The 20,731-nt window shown below is 31.0% G+C and overlaps 3 protein-coding genes across 3 annotated transcripts; all 3 read left to right on the top strand.

The window, feature by feature from the left end:
• Positions 1-7,446: 7,446 nt before the first annotated feature.
• On the top strand, positions 7,447-18,896 carry LOC108726074 (zinc finger protein 512B). The gene is made up of 5 exons (XM_018453445.1): positions 7,447-7,507; positions 8,347-8,417; positions 8,534-8,763; positions 9,871-10,394; positions 18,886-18,896. Exons 1-4 carry the CDS (start codon positions 7,490-7,492, stop codon positions 10,191-10,193), a joined length of 642 nt encoding a protein of 213 aa, XP_018308947.1. The 5' UTR covers positions 7,447-7,489; the 3' UTR covers positions 10,194-10,394; positions 18,886-18,896.
• On the top strand, positions 13,467-15,160 carry LOC108726073 (WAS/WASL-interacting protein family member 1-like). Its single transcript, XM_018453444.1, has 3 exons — positions 13,467-13,533; positions 13,863-14,301; positions 14,716-15,160. The coding sequence occupies exons 1-3, from the start codon at positions 13,522-13,524 to the stop codon at positions 15,012-15,014; spliced, it is 750 nt and encodes a 249-aa protein (XP_018308946.1). The 5' UTR covers positions 13,467-13,521; the 3' UTR covers positions 15,015-15,160.
• LOC108726075 (MAGE-like protein 2) lies at positions 17,588-19,390 on the top strand. Its single transcript, XM_018453446.1, has 5 exons — positions 17,588-17,628; positions 17,846-17,969; positions 18,179-18,292; positions 18,939-19,048; positions 19,140-19,390. The coding sequence occupies exons 1-5, from the start codon at positions 17,617-17,619 to the stop codon at positions 19,323-19,325; spliced, it is 546 nt and encodes a 181-aa protein (XP_018308948.1). The 5' UTR covers positions 17,588-17,616; the 3' UTR covers positions 19,326-19,390.
• Positions 19,391-20,731: the final 1,341 nt, after the last annotated feature.

The raw sequence follows: 20,731 nt of genomic DNA, 5'->3' as shown, positions 1-20,731 counted from the left end.
ATAATTCCTTTGATTAATTATTCCACCTCTGGTAAATGTTGCCTCATCTGACCACATTATTTTAGATGGAAATAAAATATCATTGTGGCATGTCTGAAGGTACCAGTTACAAAAGTTCAATCTGTTCCAATGATCTTGAGGTAATAAATTTTGCACTTTTTGAATGTGGTAGGGATAGCGATTATCTCCTTTTACAGTTCGCCAAATTGTTTGTGGTGACACTCCCAATACAGCCGACGCATTCCGAACGCTGGTCTCAGGATGATTGTCAAAATGTTGTAAAATACGATTCCCTGCCTGCAAATCTCTTCGTAACGCTGCTTGAAATCGGTTGTTTTCTTGTCGAATTGAAAATGATCCAGTCTCTCGCAATCTATTAAATGTCAACATAAACACTCTTCGGTTTGGCACTCTTCTGTTTGGAAATCGTCGTGCATATTCTCGCACCGCCTTTAAAGCATTACCGTTGCAGAAACCGTATACAAAAACCATATCAGCATATTCACTATTAGAATACGTACGCGGCATATTGCAAAAGACAAAATTCATCTACTGTTAAAGGCTTTCAAAGAGCGACTGACAAATTCATAACAGAAAGTGGAAAATGTAATCAAATATGTCGGTGCTAGATATGGCAAGAAATGTAAACATTTTTTTTCGATTTCTCTGAAACGGAGCAAAAACGAGCATATGTCTATAGGACTTTTTTTCTTAGTTTTTTACTCCTCTACACGCTCCCGAAGTTTTGCGATTTAATTTGGAAACACCCTGTATATATATATATATAAACGTAATTAGTAATTATTCGCGTGGGGTATTTTTGATATTCCAACATTATGTCTTAATTTTGAATTAAATGATTTTACTCTATTTTAGTTAAATTAACGAGATATTAAATAAGAACAGTGGCGACTTATAAAAATGGTTAAAAATAAAAACTGGGTGTAACGTGATATTATAAATTTAACAGTACATGCACAATAAATTTCATAATAAAGAGACGTCCAGGATTAATGGGTTAATTCTAAGCAGAATCGTAAAGCCTATTCTACATTAGATGTGTTTGTTGTGATCGGCTTGCATCTAATGTAGAATGAACTTTACGATTCTGCTTAGAATTAACCTATTAATCCTGGACGTTTCTTTATTATGAAATTTATTGTGCATGCACTGTTAAATTTATAATATCACGTTACACCCAGTTTTTATTTTTAACTAGCTATTTTTACGCCTTTCAGCCAATCTGAAGCGTTGATTTTAAAATGCAAGCTTCAGATTGGCTGTCGCAACAAACTTGTAATCAGTCTTGCGTTTAATATAGAATGAGCTTAAAACTCGTAACGTGTTCTCGTAAAAGTTGTATATATAAGAACTTGTGACTAGTATTCTAATTTTATACGCATGTATCGTAAGATGTACGATTATTCGTAAATATCTACGATTTCTTGTAAATTTTATGGTTAGTAAGAAGCTGCCAGTAAAAATATTATATAAAGGTATATGTACTTAAAAATTCTTACAAGTCTTACAGGAATATGTTACGAGCCTTACGATTCTGCTTAGAATTTAGGCAAAGTTTATCCTAATCTGTTATAATTTCCAATACTTATTTATTAACTGTTGCTTTTTCGTGACTCATGCAATACCGTTCAAAATATGATCCGAGAGTTAAACGCGAAAGAAAAATTTTATGTTAAATAAAAATAATTATCATGTGTAATTATCGCGAAATAATTATAAATCTGTTTTCTTTGTCGCGTTTGATACTAACTGAATGAACCATTCAAATGAACGAAATATCTGTTCCGTGATACATGATTGTGTCTCATCCATTTACGATTATGAATAGTTAACCGCGCGAGCTAGAAATTGTATACTATATAAGTATTTATAAAGTACGACGTTTCGTATTATCGTATTAGCTCTTGTTCTGATTATATTCTAAAAAGAAATGTGAAAACACACGAAGCGGCACGGGACTACCTGTTTGTACGAGCCTCGATATGAGAATGACTACGCGATGACCGCGCGTGTAAACATGACGCGTCGTCCGCTCTGCCTGCTTCAAACAAACCCCGTGGCCGCGCGTCGATCGTCTGTCGAAATATTAACGCATATTACGAAATAAATAAAATAATCTATTTATTACATTTTTAATATTCTCCGATGAGTAAGCTTTATTGCGGTTTTTGCTTTATTTCTTAAATTCGTTACGCACACACATATAACTCGTCCACACAGTAAAAAAATTTGTGTATTTGTGTTGGAAACGGTCCACTCACTCGTTCTTCTGATAGAAACAATATATCTAGTATGATCATTAATTAATCAGGCAGTTTCCTTATGGAAAACCTGATGAATGCACTTTTATCAACAGACGTGCAACTTGAAAAATGACAACGGGAGCAATCCTCGTTTATCACGATGGAAATATCTTTTTCTTGCATCAAAACAAATCGTCATAAAATTATCTAACGCTCATGTCGTATTCATCAAACGATCATTATACATATAATTATAATAATTATTATACATGTAATATAAAGTGTCTGATTATATGTTTCAAAATTTCGATTTAAACTAGTTTAATGTTAATTTATGTGTTAATGAATCAAATAAAAATTACAAGTACATTAAATTGTGTATATTAAAATGTATATTAAAATGATCAAGTATATAATTAATCATTTTGATGTTATTCTAATTATAGAATACCTGCTTGATTACTGATACACATACTCAGGAATTTAGCAGATTGAAAAAAAGATTAGCTGAATGTGGCGTAGCATTTTTAATTGATTGCAGCAGCCAATTTTTGATTATGTTAGCCTATTGAAATCCTGTACTGACATTGCGAATAGGCTACCGCAATCAAAAATTGGCTGCTGCAATAAAAAATTGGCTGTTGCAGCAATTAAAAATGCTATGCCATATTTTACCATCTAATTTGCTGCAACAGCCAATCTTTTCTTTCAGTGCGAGCATTTAAAATTTAATGATTCACTCAATAGAGCATTTCACGCTTCAGAGACCGCAGATTTACTTTTTAAATTTTACAATTCATTTTTATTGAGGTTGTCTTCTGCAAAGAAGAGAGTGAAAGTATACCGGTAACCCTTCCGGGAGAATCGGCAGACAATGGAAGTGAGGTCAGAATGTCCAGTTACGTGGGACGTAACGCCCAAGATCAAGTACTTGCAACCTGTATTCTGCCAGCGGAAAACTGGGCGTAGTTATCAGTCAAATCTACGACTATGCATATACGGCGAACGTACCAAGATCCTTTCACTCGCCTCTTCCTTTCTTAGTCATCCTCACGGATCGTCCGTCACCCTTACAATGCCGTTGCAAGTTCTATGAACCAGACGCGGAAGAAAGTCGTTCGATCAAAGTCACTCCTTCTGCACTCTTTGGATCGCTCCTCCCAAACTCTTGTCCATTTGTAAGGACAAGAGATAGCTCTTTCAAAGTTCCGAAAAAATGGACCATGCGGTCAAGTCTTTGGTGCAAATATGACCTGGCAGTATTAATAATGCTCGGAATAGCAAAGAGAGTCATACGGCCGAACGGAAATACGATGGATATGTTAAAATGAAATTATTTGTAACATTATTAATACTACCGGGTTGTATATATTCGAAATTAGAAATTAATCCTGTCGGATTACATTTGATATACAGTCGAAATTAAAAATTAAAAAATTTAGAAAGAGTATATATAATTACATGTAATTATAAAATCTCTCATTGTCTTTATATATGAAATTTTCTGTTCGAAGAATTATATATTAAATGTTAAAAAATATGCATTAATACTTACTGAATCAACATTTTTTTATTTGAAATGGCAGGAAATTAATAGCTAAAATCTAAATTAATATTATCTTCTACACACATTTAGATATTTATAATCACCAACATAATGAATTATATACATTATTAACAAGACACTGCTGACAGCATGAACGCGATAAATTTAATATATAGTAAACTCGTTTCATGCGAGACCATGCATGACTGCAGAGATACCGGTGTCCAATACGCAAATGGTTTTATTCTTTAAATATAAATTGCACTTAATAAAGTGATATCTCAACGGACACATAATTTTTCGTAAAGTTAAAATTTATATTTAAATGACATGGAAAGTGCTACAGATTTCGCTTATTTACTTCGAGCGAGCATTCATACGTTAAAAGTAATGCTGAAAATTGGAAGGCCATGTGACTTTTAGGCATCAATGAACACAGCCCGATTTTCGCTAAACGTGGTTAATGATCCGTTCTGTATCGCCGCGCTAGTACCACGGTGTGAACGCAATTTTCAAATACTGTCGTTACAACAAGATCGAGAGATTCACGTTTCACACCTGAATAATGCTCTCTTTGATCGTGTTTTTTTCTGTCGTTTTTTTCCGTGAGCTTCTCCTTCATCCAGTTTTATTTGCTTTCTTTTCTTATGTGTGCGCACATCAGCTACTCTCACAAGAATCTAGGTGTAACCCGATTTTTTATCACGCATTAGCGTACGATCATGTGATACTCCTGACCGCACAGTTATTAATGTCTCTAAGTAAACGACAAAGCTTTACATCTTGTACAGGGTGTTCCAATAACTATTATCACCTGAAATATTTTCTAATCTATAAGGTGTAGAGAAAAATTTATATAATCAAAATTACACGATGTGAAGGGGGCTATCATATGGTGATAATAATTTTTGTCCAGGTGAAGGCGCTTCGGAGATTTCAAGATCAACTTTGTTTTTTTAAATGGAATTATATGAATTTTTTTACATAATATGATTCCTCTAATTATTTTGCATATAAAAATATTAAGATAAAAGTATCGAAAAATCAATAGTTTACGAGATATTTTATACCTTATTCTGGCACATATCGACATAAAATGTTAAATAACTCGTAAATTAATAATTTTTTGATAATCGTACCTTAATACTTTTATGAACAAAATAATGAGATGAATCAATTGGAGTAAAAAAAGAATACATAGTTGCTTATTTAAAAAATTATCCATTTTGTAGCCTTATTTTTTTAAAGCAACTATGTGTTTCCTTTACATCAATTGATTCATCTTATTATTCTGTCTATAAAAGTATTAAGGAATGATTATAAAAAAATTATTATAATAGTTTACGAGTTATTTAACATTTTATGTCAATATGTGCCAGAATAAGGTATAAAATATCTCGTAAACTATTGATTTTTCAGTATCATGATCTTAATACTTTTTTACGCAGAATAATTAGAGGAATCATATTGTGTAAAAAATTCATATAATTCCATTTAAAAAAACGAAGTTGACCTTGAAATCTCTGAAGCGCCTTCACCTGGACAAAAATTATTATCACCATATGATAGCCCCCTTTACATCGTGTAATTTTGGTTATATAAATTTTTCTCTACATCTTATAGATTAGAAGATATTTTAGATGGTAATAGTTATTGGGACACTCTGTATACTTAAAAGCCACATAATTCAATCTACGCTTTCCTTGAACTCTATAATGATAATAATTTTACGTTGAAATATACACTATTATATTCCTCCCGGCGAGATTACTCCGATAAACTTAACCTTCCCTGCAATTATAATTATCTCGTAGATGTTTTTAGATATATAGATGATATAATAAAATAGCATAATAAATATATGCAAATTGTTTTTACTGAAAAAACATGAAGTATTAAATTTTAAAGTATTAAATTTTGATATGCGCTGGATATCTCGGTTGATTAAACGCATATTATAATGTTATTCACTCTGGTCAGAATATCAGACAGCTATCTCGCGAATCAAAACTTGACAGTAATAAGCTACAATATAACATACATTACAAAATATACACTAGTTTCGTAGTGACTTCTATGCCGATAGGAATAATTTCTTCTTCGCTTATATTGCGAAATATGAAGCTTTAAATACATATTGAATGCGCACTGATATTTGATTAAATATTTCCATTTCACTGCCATAATGATAAACAAGCCGCGAAATAAGAACACGTTTTAACGAAAGGATATCACTTTCATTTTTGCGAGCACGTGTAAGATGACGATTACGAGGGTGTCCAATGCTAATGTTATCATCATTTACTCACCATATCTGTAATTCAACGTATTCTATTTTTTTGGGTCAGGAAATCGATAAGAATTCGCGATTGAATGAGCAATTCATAGAAAAATCTGATCACCTTTCGATCACCATGTAAGCAATTGCGTTGATAATGATTAATCAAATTACTTCATGCATGTATATCAAGTAACATTTTATAAAATTTACAATTTGTCATGATACAATCCCGATCAGTTTACATTTTAATATAATTTATTTATTACGTCGGATAGAGATTTGCTAGTTTTAAATTTACAACTTTCTAAGCAAGTTCTAATAATTCTTTCATAATACACAGAAAAAACGATTTTTCTGAAGTATATAAAAATTCGGCTAGATATATGGTAGATCTGGAAACTCATTTAATTTATTTATTTTGTTTATTTAATTATGTTGGACCATCAAAATAATTATGTACACTCAGAGAAAAACATGTAAAATTGTATAGGTGACTACACAAGTTTCATACAATTAATGTACATTAATGTACATAGTTCAACTAATATATATATTAAGGAAATTATTTTATAATTGCTACAACTATAAAATCGTCTATTTGTAACTCTATAATGTACATTAATTTCTCATATAGAACTTGTATAATTGTGATCTTTATAATTTTTTTACTATCATTATCTCTTCTTCTCTAAAAATAAGATACTCAAATATAATAAATGCAACAAAGGTTTTATTTCTATAATTATTTTTATAAGCGTTTAATATAATTGTTTAGATGAGCCGACGTAATTATTTTCTTAACTAATTTTTGTATATACCTCAGTAAAACCATTGTTTCATATAAAAAATGATATTAATAATATAATATAATTTTGTATACTATTATCGTATTACTAATATAATTATTAGTATAATACTATTACTACGTAGTACTATTATCGTATTAATTAATCGTTTCTTTGCAAACGATGAACCTGATTTGCATACTAATATTTCTACTTCTTCGTGATGTCATCTAAGGTAATGTTTATTATTCTTCTGCATTAAAAGCAAATATCGTACATCATCATTGAATGCGGCACCCCGATTGAGGATCGCTGGTATAATGTCTTGCAATATCGCAATGTCACGATCGCATCGAAAACACGTTCTTATCTCGGTTGACTAGACTTGCAGTCAGTTTCGATCTAGTAATCTCAAACTAGTAGGTTTAAACTAGACTTCAACTTGCTAATCGGATATAGGTGCGTATGCATGTATCCAGTTTCTACGACAGACCATCAGCTATCCATCGGACGGGTAGGGAGAACGAGAAAGCGTCATGTATAAAAACGAACGGTCCATCGGAACAAATCTGTAGTATTCCATTCGTTGTCCGCTCGCCACGTATTCTGAAAAATGTTCCATCTACCCTCAGTAAGTAGAAAAAGATGGGGGTTTCCGGGGACCGTGACGGAAGTCGCATGTAAATTGCGGAAGCGGAGATTCACGGCATTCGGTTTCCTTGCTCGACTCAATTCGCGAACGAGTTCCGGCTTTACAGCGAACAATAGCGATGGAAAGTGATCGTCGATATATTTCCATACTTTTCCATACTTTCTGTGTGCAATACATGGTAAGGTAGCGTTCTCATAGATTCCGGATATTCTTATGTGGCGCAAGAGTGATGATATCGAGTTCGACGCGTCGCCAGCAGCACTTTCCTCAGAGGGAAGAAAGGGCACTTTGATAAACTTTTTTTTGAGTGTCACGAATAAGATGTTTCTTGTATAAGAAACTACTGCTATTTTGCTCACATATTCATATCGTCGATTTAAATAATTAAATTTTGACGTAACGGGAAGAGGTGATACATTTAAATTTAGATTGATCAAAATTTAATATTTAAATTACATATAATATAAATAATTTTCTCATTTTTTGTTATTTAAATTATTTATCGATAATATAAGTATAAATCATTTTAATAACAAAAAAGAGTCTATTAGTAAAATTAATCATAAAAAGATTTTGCATAAAAATTTATTTTCTTGACTTCTACTGTATGTATTTTTATTAAGATCTTATAAAAAACAAGCATTTCATATTTTTTAGAAATAAACAATATTGTTAATAAATACATATTTTTACAATATATATTACCTTTATATGTATATTTTTATATATTTTTCTGTAATAATAATTTGCAAAAAATTTTATTATATTAAAAATTGAGATCACGATTTAACTAAAAGTTATTCATTTTGTTATTCCAGATAATCGCTCTATGCTTATTAATTAAAACAACGTTTGCTAACTTGTCAGGAGGTAATTCTGGATGGCATGGGTAAGTAGGAACGAAATGAGATTTGATATAATCGTATTTATTACTTCTAATGTTGTATATATGTTAAGATCAAATTATTGTGTTGCAATTCCTAATTACTGTTCTAATTTTGACAGAATATCTGATTTCGAAATTACGAATTACGTCTCCAACGATCACAACATTCATCAGAATATTCCTTCTCATGGATCATATTCTTCCTTCGAAAATGGTGACGATTTTTATTTAGACATGAATCAAGGATTTAAAGACAATAACATTCAACATACAATCGTTCAAGCTGTGCCGATCAACGAGCATGTGGAAGTCACAAAGCCAGTGCCAGTACCAGTTATAAAAAATATCGGTAAGGTTTTGCAAAGTATAACCACAAATTAAAAAATAAAGTAACAGTGGATTATACAAAATTGTAAAAAACAATAATTAAAAATTTACAGTATAGTAATAATTATTTAATATTATAGTAAGAAGGAATACAAAAATATTCTTATATTGTTTATAATATTACTTGACCAATAGATATCAATATCATAATATCAATAGATATGGTGAATAAAACGTTTGCTTACGTCATATTAAATACAAATCGTAATTTTTAATTCAAAATGAAAGAAATGTTGTTGATTTATACATTACTGATAGCAAAAAAATTATATAAAGAATAAATTTCATTTAAAAAAATAGAAATACGTATTTGCCGAATATGTTAATTCTGTCTTTTACATCATTAGTGAAAACAGTATCCATACGAAAGTAATATGAAAAAGTTTTTCTTATCTGATTGATCGAAATAGTATATTCATGGAAAAATTCTTGTCCGATCCACATGCGCGGATTTGCGGAAACTTTAATTTCCACTTTTACTACTAAAGCACGTTATGAAACTACGATCACATTTAGTTTCATTCTTTACATGATACTTTCTACTTTCTTAATTAAACAATTTTGCAAAAATCTTTTTCCGAAATTAATTATTAAACGAATTTTCTTTTTTGTGTACTGTTATTAATAATGAAGATATTAGATGGTATAATACCATAATTTTTTCTTGTTATAAGATATTAATTTATAAGATAATATATATTATATTACAAAAGCATAAATTGCATTTGATCAATGTCATTATGTAATGGCGAATATATTGAAATATTAATTTCACTTTTAATTAACTAATTGTATTATTAGTTAACTAATTTTGTAAAAAATAGTATTACTTGTTTATTTTTTTCCATTATTTTCATATTGTTACGGACTAAGATTGATAAACATTTTATATTTTCTTAATAGCTATAGCTTAATTTTCAGTAGAGTCATACTAAAATTCTCAGCATAATGTAAAGCTAACAAATTAAAAACGATTGACTTTTTAGAAATAATTTTGATGCTTTCATTATATAGGAGAAAAGAAAAAAAACACAAAGTACTTAAATTATCACGTTTCCTGAGATTACAGGAATTCCAGTGCCACAGCACGTATCAATACCCGTGCCTCATCCTATAGCGGTAGCTGTTGCTCAACCTTATCCTGTTCATGTGCCGGTCATCCAGCATATTCCTGTGCCGGTTGTGAAAACCATTGCAATTCCAGTTGAGAAGAAGGTCCCATATCCGGTGGAGAAAATCATACCGGTGCCCGTGGAAAAGCCGGTGCCAATAACTATCGAGAAACATGTGCCCGTTCCAGTGGAAAAGCTATATCCGATTCACATACCAATTTATAAGCATATCTTCCACCGAAGAAAAACAAAGAAACGCGGTCGCAAATGGTATTATTGAAGAAAGTTGAGCTATAATTAGTTATAATTAAACGAGATTTCAGCGGATGACACAAATGACTGTTGATTCGTGGAACGTTTTCTCGTAAAGATGAATGACATTAGATAGGGAAAGTAAACTCATCTTTCTTGAGTTACAAGTTTTATTGACAGGATTGTTATACTTGTTAATGACGCGAAAGCAATATTCGCTTCCATGCCTGTATCACCGTAACACAATTGTACTACAGGATTGTTATACTTGTTAACAAGCGTTGCTCATTATTGCCAAATAATAATCTTATTTAATAAATACATTTTTTTTGTATTATTTGTAAGATTCTTTACCTGTTAAGAAAAATGTAATAAAATATTGGAAATAAAAACTTATAAAATTATTAACATGTCAAACATTTCAAATTTATTCTAGACAATCAGATAATAATATATGTGTAATGATTCTGCAGTTCAATAATCAAAAGTTATTTGCTTTTTAATATTTTTTTCTTTTATTATAAATATTTTTTAAAAGAATAATTTATATAGAGAATAATTTAAATTAAATCTCAAATTAGTGATCATCATGATATTCATAATTTTTCTATCTATAATAATAAACTTTAATATTTTATATATTGATAAATTCAAATTAATTTCTAAAAAAATAATTTAATTAATTATTCATCTCTGTCTAGATTCTTATTAACTAATTACAATTATTATTGTTAGATTGTACAATAATCTAATAATCGATTTAATGACAATTTATTCTCTGAATGAAAACATATTAAAAAATATAAAAATAATTTTTTGGTACACAAAATTTAAATCATTAAATATTTTAGTCTTACATTGTAATTTTTCTATTTATACAAATATTTTAATAAATTGGAAAACAATTAATTATGAAAGCTATTATATTACGCAAATTATTAATAATATATTAAATAAATATTTTTTATATTTTTGATTATTATATTAAAGAACCTTATAATTAACATATATTTTTGTTATTGTGTGTGTGTGTGTGTGTGTGTGTGTGTGTGTAAACATAAAAATGTATAGAAGAGATGATAAGCTTACTTAAGATCCTATACATATGTGTAGTGTATATGCAGAATTGGCAAACGTTACTTTTCAGTTACTCTGTCATTACTTTTTATAGTAAAGCAATTTTTATTACGGTAACGCTAAGTAACTAAACGCTAAGGTTGTGTTAAGGTTAAAAAAGTCACTTTGAAAAGTAATTTGTCACCATTACGATTTACTTACTGAAAAAAGTAATAAATAACGAGTAACGAGTAAAAAGTATACGAGTAAAAAGTTATAAATTAGGAGTTATTTTTTTCAGTAATGAATGACTTTTTCAACCTGTTACAAGTAACGATTGACTTTTCTAACTCTGATGTTACCATTTCCGTCATAAAAAATCCAATGTCATTATCAAATTGTTATTATAACAAGGTAACAATCAACAAAGTAACGGCGTTACAAATAACGCGTTACTTGACAACCCTGTGTATATTATCTGCTATATATATAAATTAACAGCTTTGTACATAGTGTACTTTAAATCACAATGGACCTTCACTTCCTTTCATTTCCGTATAATTCTCACGAACGTGTTATTATACGAGATTGTAATAAATTATAAAAGTTAATGATTAAAACTTTAGTGATTGTAATTGCAGGTCATTTCTCTGAAACCTTTATAATATATATACATATATATATCCTTATTGTGCTTTTAAACTATTCGTATGATTTAATATTTTATAAACTACAATTCGTTTTGGATTCATCGAAAGTGGTCACAGCTCAGTAAACCAGTAATTTTATTCTTCTTCCCGACCTCATGAAAACTAAAGTAGGAAAGTATTCATTTTATGCTTTTATTAATTTTGCTTCTATGTATGATTGCCTTTTATATCCAATTCTTTCTAACGATTTACAAGAGATATGCATGCATCTGGTAGTTAATTGTTTTTGATTGCTTCTGGCTACATAATATCCATATGTAAATTAAAGCATGTGCATAGATGATTTAATCATCATTTCGTATTGGAAATCATGCATGATTATTTTATATAATAAGCAAATTATTTTTTTATATTAATTTTGGCAAATTAATATAAAAATTCTCACTTGTTCTATTTTATCTTTAAAAAAAATTAACACTAATAAACAATTTATTAAGATCGTATATGTAAAAATTAAGTTCCGTTCTTTTCTTTAGAAGAACATTCCACCAAGATCAAATCTCGCCAGACTTTTGAAAGTTTAAAGGAAAATTCCATAAATCAGGGACGGTACGCATAGCTCACTTAGGAGCTACGTTATATCTTGCTAATTATTACAAAATTAAAAAATTAATTCACGAAGTAGCTGAGTATTTCATCCACACATTCGTTATGCTCTCTTCACCCATAGTTAAGGTTTACACGCGTGCTAAAATTAGCCTATTTGTCGCATAAGATGGTTATCAATTTTGTTAGAAATAATGAAGCTACAAAGGTGAAAGGATGAATAAAATAGACGTAAATTACATTAATTTGTCATCGTTATATTAAATATAAATGATTTTTACTTTAATATTTTTTAATTATAAAAATTTTTATATAGGAATATAATATATAAATGAAAAATTTTACGTAGCTTGTTAATTGTTTAACAAAACATTTTTGCATTTTTGTCTTATTATTTATTTTATTAAATATAAAAACAATTTAATTATAATACTAATACATCATAACTGTTTGTCAAATAGTAATCAATAGGAAGTGTAGCAATCATGTATAATGGAAAAATTAAGTACGTACTTAAACAATTAGAATAGATGTCTGTTCCGGCAATAGCGGAAAACATTTTTTTCATACTTAACAACGTGATAAGAAGCGAAAATAAAAACGATCGATTTAAAACGTGAAATTAAGATGATTAAATGAACCGTGATGGACTATCTCGTGACGAATGACATGTAAATTTAACGAACTTCTCTATATCAGACATTGATTTAACGAAGTGGTAGACAGTAAACCCAGGTGAACGTGGAAATCCGCATTCATAGACGCTCACCTGTACAACGGAATAGGAAATGTCCGATTCGTTGCCAATGTGAAGGCCGCGAGGACACGGTCAATTATTTTCACGTGCACGCCGAGTAGACTACAGCGAAACAATTGCACCAGGCGGGTATAATTCGCCTCAGTACGAAGCGAGACGAAATTACATCGTCTACAGTGAAAGGCCTCGTAGTATATTAAGACGGGAAATGGACGAAGATGTATCAGTCGTTCTAGAGACTTGCGCTACTTGCGACTTGAAGCGCACTAATAGAAACACGTGGGAGCATGAGCGGAATCGTAAGTACTTAGTAAATTGCTGATTTCCAGATAACGTAATTTAAAATACTAGTTTAAATGCTGAATTGAAGTTAGATCATAAATCTATTAGACACTTTCTGACAAGATCGCGTCAATCTTATCGTACGTTTAATTAATTTGTTTTTTGACTTTGCTAATTTTCTCACAGTATATATAAAATATTATTGATATATTTAATTTATATTGTGTAGAATAAATTAATTGGAAAAAAGATAAAAAGTTTTTCGTATTTATATATACAGTCACATGTTGATGGATTTTTGCAAGTTATCATCATATTTTCTACGTTTTTTTTGTATCTTTTACAGGTGCTGCTTTCTCTGGTGTCTTTGGCCGCGGCTACGCCAATAACCTTCGGCCCAGATGGAAGACACTACATGTTGCAATTATTTAACGGCCACTATGCGATCGATCGATCTGATCAGGAAATCTCCGGTACTTCCGGCGGCGGAGGTGACTACGGAGGTGGCTATGGAGGTGGTTATGGGGGTGGCGACATCGGGGGTGGCCATGGGGGTAGTGGTTTCGAAGCTAGTTCTGCTGGCGGCCATATAGAGTCTGGTGGTAGTCTCGAGAGTGGTCATCAGGATTTCTCTTCTGGCGGCGGATTCGACGGTGGTCACAGCGGTGGAGATGGTGGCCATGGAATCTCGCTGGACAGCGGACATAATTATGTTCACAGTGTTCCCGTCTCTGAGCATGTCGAAGTGACAAAGCCTGTTGCTATACCAGTCTACAAACACATTGGTAACGTACTATTTCATTCTCCCCGAGTACTGCGAGTCGTACTTGAAAGTTATAGAATTAGAAATTACTACTTTATAAAAAAAGTCGTCTTTTTGCTAATAATTATGGAGAATCAATTTGGAGGCCATAATTATTATTATTACTATTGGTTATTCATGTCATATTCTCAGCAATCAAAAGTTAATAATTTGCTACTATTTTTGAAACTATGTGTATGCGACAAAATGTGTACGCTAACAATAGTATAATTTTTAATTAGTCATCTTATTATGTATCCACAAAAATTCGCGACATTTATTTTCTTCATTAGCATAAATTTTAATATGTTAAAAAATTTCAAGTACTTTTTATGTTCACTTTGTCGTTTATAGTCTAAGGACTCATTCTTATCTTTTCTGAATTATTTTCTTTCAGGTGTACCGGTCCCGAAATCAGTGCCGATACACGTGCCGCATCCAGTAGCAGTTGGCATTCCGCAACCTTATCCCGTTCATGTCCCCATACCGAAGCATATTCCCATACAAGTCGTGAAGACAGTGGCGGTCCCGGTAGAGAAGAAGGTGCCTTACCCCGTGGAGAAGCACATACCGATACCCATCGAGAAGCCAGTTCCTATCACAATCGAGAAACACATCCCCGTTCCAGTCGTGAAGCCGTATCCTATCAAGATTCCCGTTTACAAGACTATTTATCATCACGCGAAGAAGCATTAAAGTGTGCCTATGGCATGGAGGATTTCTACGGATAAGGAAAAACGTGGTACATATAATCTAGGGCTATGTTCTAAAATTTGCCAGTGCTGAAAATTTATTTCGCACGTAACGTAAATTGTAGATTTTTAGCGCTAACAAGGAATTTTGGAACATAGCCTAAAACTACAGTCTACCTGATGCTACAGAAGTTTCGAAGCATTTTTTGATTGATCAATTAGTAAAATTTTTTTTTATTGATTAAAATCAAATACTTCGAAGCATTTGTAGTGTTAAGTGAATCGCACCCTAGAAATAACTCTTAGCGATCCACATCTTTTATTCGAGGGAATTTTAAAAGCTACGGTCCACTTGATGCTGCAAATATTTCGAAGCATTTTTTGATTCTGAGATAAATTTATCTAAAATACATACGTATTAGTCTAACATCTAACTTTCTATCTTTGACCGTAATTGCTTCTCGTACTTAATTAATTCTTTGATTAGATAATTAGTAAAATTTTTTCTTCTGATTGGTCAATCAAATGCTTCGAAGCATTTGCATTTGTAGGACGCTAAGTGGACCGCACCCATCGATAAAACAAACCGAAACATTTACGTTGAAAGTACTAATTTGAATGTGATTAAGAAACGAGAGGGTGCGTACTCTGTAAGAAAATATATTCTTTTTTACTCGAAGATGTTGTTACGGCAGACCTACGTTTGCTGGAAAACAAGTACGCTCTATATCTCTAAAAAAAATAGCTACGTACAATTAAATAATTTATTGAGTGCTTGGATTGCTCAGAATTAATTCAACTACATTAGCTACTAGTCGTTTATTTGAAACTTATTTAACTTTAAACGCTAGTAACTTTGCGAAAGAAACTGTAAGGACCGATTATCTTGAACCTAATTGACACACGTTTACCTATCCTAATCCTCACAGCACAACATGCCGTCAATAAGGAGAAAGTTTACGAAAAACAACCCATGTTTGCTTGGTCGAGCGTTCTTCGACTCCGCTTTATTTTTTTATATATATTTTTGTATATACGCGTATTTGTAATCGTCAGCGCTACTAGCGCGTTGTTAAGACACTTTTTTAACGTTTTGTTGTTCTGTTACGTTTTTGAATAAAATGCTTACAAAACTAAATACTCTCGTTGTTCTTATTAAGTGAAAGTCTGTCGTCGAAATGCTTTTTACTATCTCTGCATATAGGTACGTCAGAAAGTGCTGAGATAGAAAATTCAGATAACGAGCTAAATTATAAATATAATTAAAGACTGTTGCTCCTATTGCTTGCGATAATGATAAGCGAGTGAGTTTGAAATCCAACAATATTTATTACGTATAATAGCATAAACAGTTTAAATGCGCATTTTAATTAGTATCTGATCGTTCAATATCTATTTATTGTCCCTTTTTGATAAGTACACGTTCGAATTATAAAAATTATACTCTAATTTTTTTATTTATTGTATCCTTGTTATTTTTGTATTACATTTCAAATTCTTTAATACATTAACTTTATATATATAATACATTATTATTTATTCTTTAAATAATTACACGTCCATTACTTTTTAGAAGTTATCATTTGATTTAAGTTTCCTTAACTTGTGAATAATGCGAAGTAATTTTTCACTGTAAAATCTGGTCATTTTTTAATGAAGGTAACCATAGCAAATTTGCGTCAATAATGGTAATAGTAGTCAAACAAGCATCGATTACAGTCCGTATGTGTTCCTCAGGTCGTATAGAGTGCGAGAAGTGCTCGTGACAGGCTTTCACTGTGATTTTCGATAAAAGCATGGGAATTCCGTGGAAAGTGGACGTTAGACAAATTGATTTGCCCGCAATGCACGGGATCATCGTGGTCGCAACAAATCATCCATGACATCGGCAGCATTATTGTATCTGACAAGATGAGTCCGTCGATCCTTGTTTTCAACAATAAAAAATAACCGAGAAAACGACAAGAAGGCATTCACAAATAAATATTCACGAGTTTGCGGGATAAAAAATTTTTCAAAAAAATATGAAAGTAGGCTATTGAAAGATTGTATTTCCTCGATATTTTAATATTACACTATTTACGGTATTTTAACGTTTAGAAAACGCTGTGTCGTATTCCATTCTTAATCATTGTCTTTATATAATAATATAAAATTTTCCGAAGCCCCGGAAAATATATTTTTGATTTTTTAAAGAAAGTCTTTTTGAATTAATCTCTCTCTCTCTCTCTCTCTCTCTCTCTCTCTGTTGCTTAATATTAATTAAAGGAAAAACATTTTTTATTAATGATTTATATAAAACACATATAGTATTCAAGACAAAAGAATTAAATTTATAAATTTTTTAAAAAATACGAGTTAATGAAAAGATAAAGCAACAATTATGAACGGAGTCGCAAGTATAAGACATTATGCAACATTTCCGCGTAATAGTGACTGCAAATGATTAGTTCCCCAATCGGGGGATTTATAGCATTTGCGGTGGGGCCATTTCAAAGAATAGTGGGGTTGCTTTTTTCGTAGGCGGTATATAAAGTGACGACAAAAGAATCTGTCCCGAGAGTAGACTATCTATTCATTGACGATAGAGATATCTTAACTGAAAAATGAAAAAAATTGTACGTAAAGGCCCATCTTGATTATGTAATAAAATGTAATGAAATATATAAACACACAATCTCATGTTTAACAATTATTATATCTTCAACTATTTGGACCTAAGTGAAACGCGTTTCTTGCGACCTGTGCAACGATTAATTTCTTTTTAATTTAAAACCTGGCAATAACAAAGATAAATCATGTTTTTCACAATTTCGGTGATGTTTCATGTTTAAGATTGTGCTGTTGGGAATTATCGCATACTCCTACAGTTCCGATTGGAACTTTGGAAGTCATGATGATGGTGGTGGACTTACGCTGGGAGAAATTTCTTTAGATCATTATGGCCTGGGAGGAACAGGTTTGAACATATATTTTTAATTGCTTATTAATTCCACGATTATCTCTGAAAAAGTATTTCCTAATGCATAAAAGTTGTATAAACGATAACAGCGTAGCCAGGGATCGATTTATTGTGATAATTATAACATATGTCATGCAGCTTATCACGTAAGTGTCTTGTTGTATCGATTTGATAAATAAATGCTGATAAATTGTTTTGAATTTTAGAAAGCCATTCCTTAGATTTATTGGGAGGTCATTCACCAATAAAAATTAGTGATTGGCACTCGGCCACCAGCGGTCTTCACGGAGTCAATGTTATTCCCACTGTTAAGCATATCGGTAATAGAAAATGCATGGACTTTATTAATATAAATATTAAGCATAATAATAAAAATGGCTTGTATTAGAATATAATATACTTAAGGTTGAAAAGGTCAAAATAAATGAGTATATAAACAGATCAAATTGATAAAATTGATTAAATAACGTTTTGTTTTAAGAGAACTTTATCGAGCCGAAGAGTTCCGCTGATTAAAATTTATTAAATGTATATACATTTTATTAATTTGACATCTGCTCATTACTTTGACTTTTTTAATCTTATATTTATATAATATTGATTATTGGAATATTACTACATTATAGAGAGAGAGAGAGAGATAAAAGTATATTTGCACGTTTAAAATATTCAGATATGATAAGCTGGCAGATTAGTTCTATTACAACCAAAACTAAAGAGCAATTTTAATTGATTGGTAATAAATTTAAATTATTATTACATTATATATATGTAATGTAATAATAATTTTATAACACACACACATTATACATTATATTAAATATATATTATATAATTGTTTATTTATTATATATTATATAATAATGATTTGTACTATTTGTCACTGCTTTAAAACTATTTGTTATTAATAAAGGTTTTTTAGTAACTTATCTCATTTTTATGTCGCATCATATCCGCGATATATAGGGATACCGACAGTTCAGAAAATTCCGATCAACATACCGCATCCGGTGGTGGATACGGTCCCACAGCCTTATCCTGTTCCTGTGGTAGTTCCGAAGCCTGTACCATTCCAGGTAACTACTCGATAATTACCTTCATTTTTGCAATAAAATCTGCACTTCCCTTATCACTCCTTTTGCTGAAAGCAGCCTTTTATTTTTTCAGGTGGAAAAGCAGGTAATCAAAACCGTCGAGAAGAAGATACCGACGCCTGTTGAGAAAATAATTCCGGTGAAAATCGAGAAGCCGGTACCATTTCAAGTGGTAAAACACGTGCCTATACCGGTCGAAAAGCCGATTCCGATCAAGATTCCGATCTACAAGACCATCGTGCATAAAGTCAAGCATTGACTTGCTTTACGATCTCTCCTTGTTACTGATTTATTCTATACATTTAATAAAAAATATATACACGATATGAGAAGACTAATATTTTGCAATACTACAACACAGTGGAATTATTTATTAAAATATTTGCTTTAATAGAAAAATCTTGTTTTATTTTATTACCTCAGAACTGTAGCTATTTACTTATTGTTAGATTTTATATATATTAAAAAATTTTTTATATGTGCAAATTTTTTTATAAATACATCACGGACATTTTTTTCTCACGATAATTGGAAAAAACAAAATTCAATTTGATAATTACATTCAATATACAAAAACATTCATATAAAAGGTACTTACTTAGTTATTCAGTGAGCCCTATTATAGTGCTTCTCGAATATTAAATCTGCTAAAGCCAATATAAATTATATCTTTTTCCAATTAACGTATTAGTTGTTTTATGAAAAGTAAAATCGAGCAAAAACTGCAGGATAATTTAAATGATAGCTATGGTGATTCGAGATCCGCTATTCTAAATCTCGTGCTAAATTCAAACGAGATATTAGCGACGTGACGCTCCGAGAATATCATGTTCGTTATTTTCACAACGGTATATAGCCATCCGTAAATTTTCCAAGTATTGCGAGAAAAATGCTTACACCCAAGTATAAAGTCATGTTATAAAAACACTAATCGGTCAAATGGTTTGTCGCGTGCTAACGAACGCAGTTGCGATTAGTCAATTTATGGTAATAAGTGACACAAAAAATTTCACCGTTCGAATAATTCTCGCTAAACGTTAAGTCTACATGATCGTTAAACGTGCATGGTCCGGAAAAGTTACGTGATTGATTCCACCTAATGTGAAAATGAAATGGTACGAGAACGGAAATTCATGATTTATTCCTTTTTCCACAACTGCCTGTATATCTTGTTGAAGACGTTTTTCATTCAAGCGATTCTGAAGTAACTTATACTAGTCGGAAACCACATAAAAGAGTATGTTCATAAAAATAATCTGTCTAGTCTGAAATATGAAGTCCAGGTATAAAGTAGTTAATGTAAAGTAATTTAGTCAAGTTAGTTAAGAATTGATTGGATTTTAATGTCTCGCAGATACTCATAATGTTCACTACACGCAAAGGCTTAGTAAAATCGTCAAAAAAATATCATTTTGCATGTTATGTTGCATTTCGCATTTTTCTTTATATTTCTCCTCGCACTTTCTATTTCTCCTTGTATTTTCTTAATAATTTTATTTAAATTTATACAATAAATACTTTCATGCAATTTTATTTTTGCAAAAACGAAGCGGAAATAACAGAGCACCTCGAATGGACAAAACCAACATGGCGAAAGTGAAGTGCAAATTCCATCTTTCATTCCTTTAAGGTAGTTGAAAGTGAAAAGACTCTGGCATGCGGTAT

The sequence above is a fragment of the Mycetomoellerius zeteki genome, unplaced genomic scaffold (assembly GCF_001594055.1).
Source record: "Mycetomoellerius zeteki isolate Tzet28-1 unplaced genomic scaffold, Tzet1.0 scaffold382, whole genome shotgun sequence".
Lineage (NCBI taxonomy): Eukaryota > Metazoa > Arthropoda > Insecta > Hymenoptera > Formicidae > Mycetomoellerius > Mycetomoellerius zeteki.
This window is presented reverse-complemented; position numbering and strand designations above follow the sequence as displayed.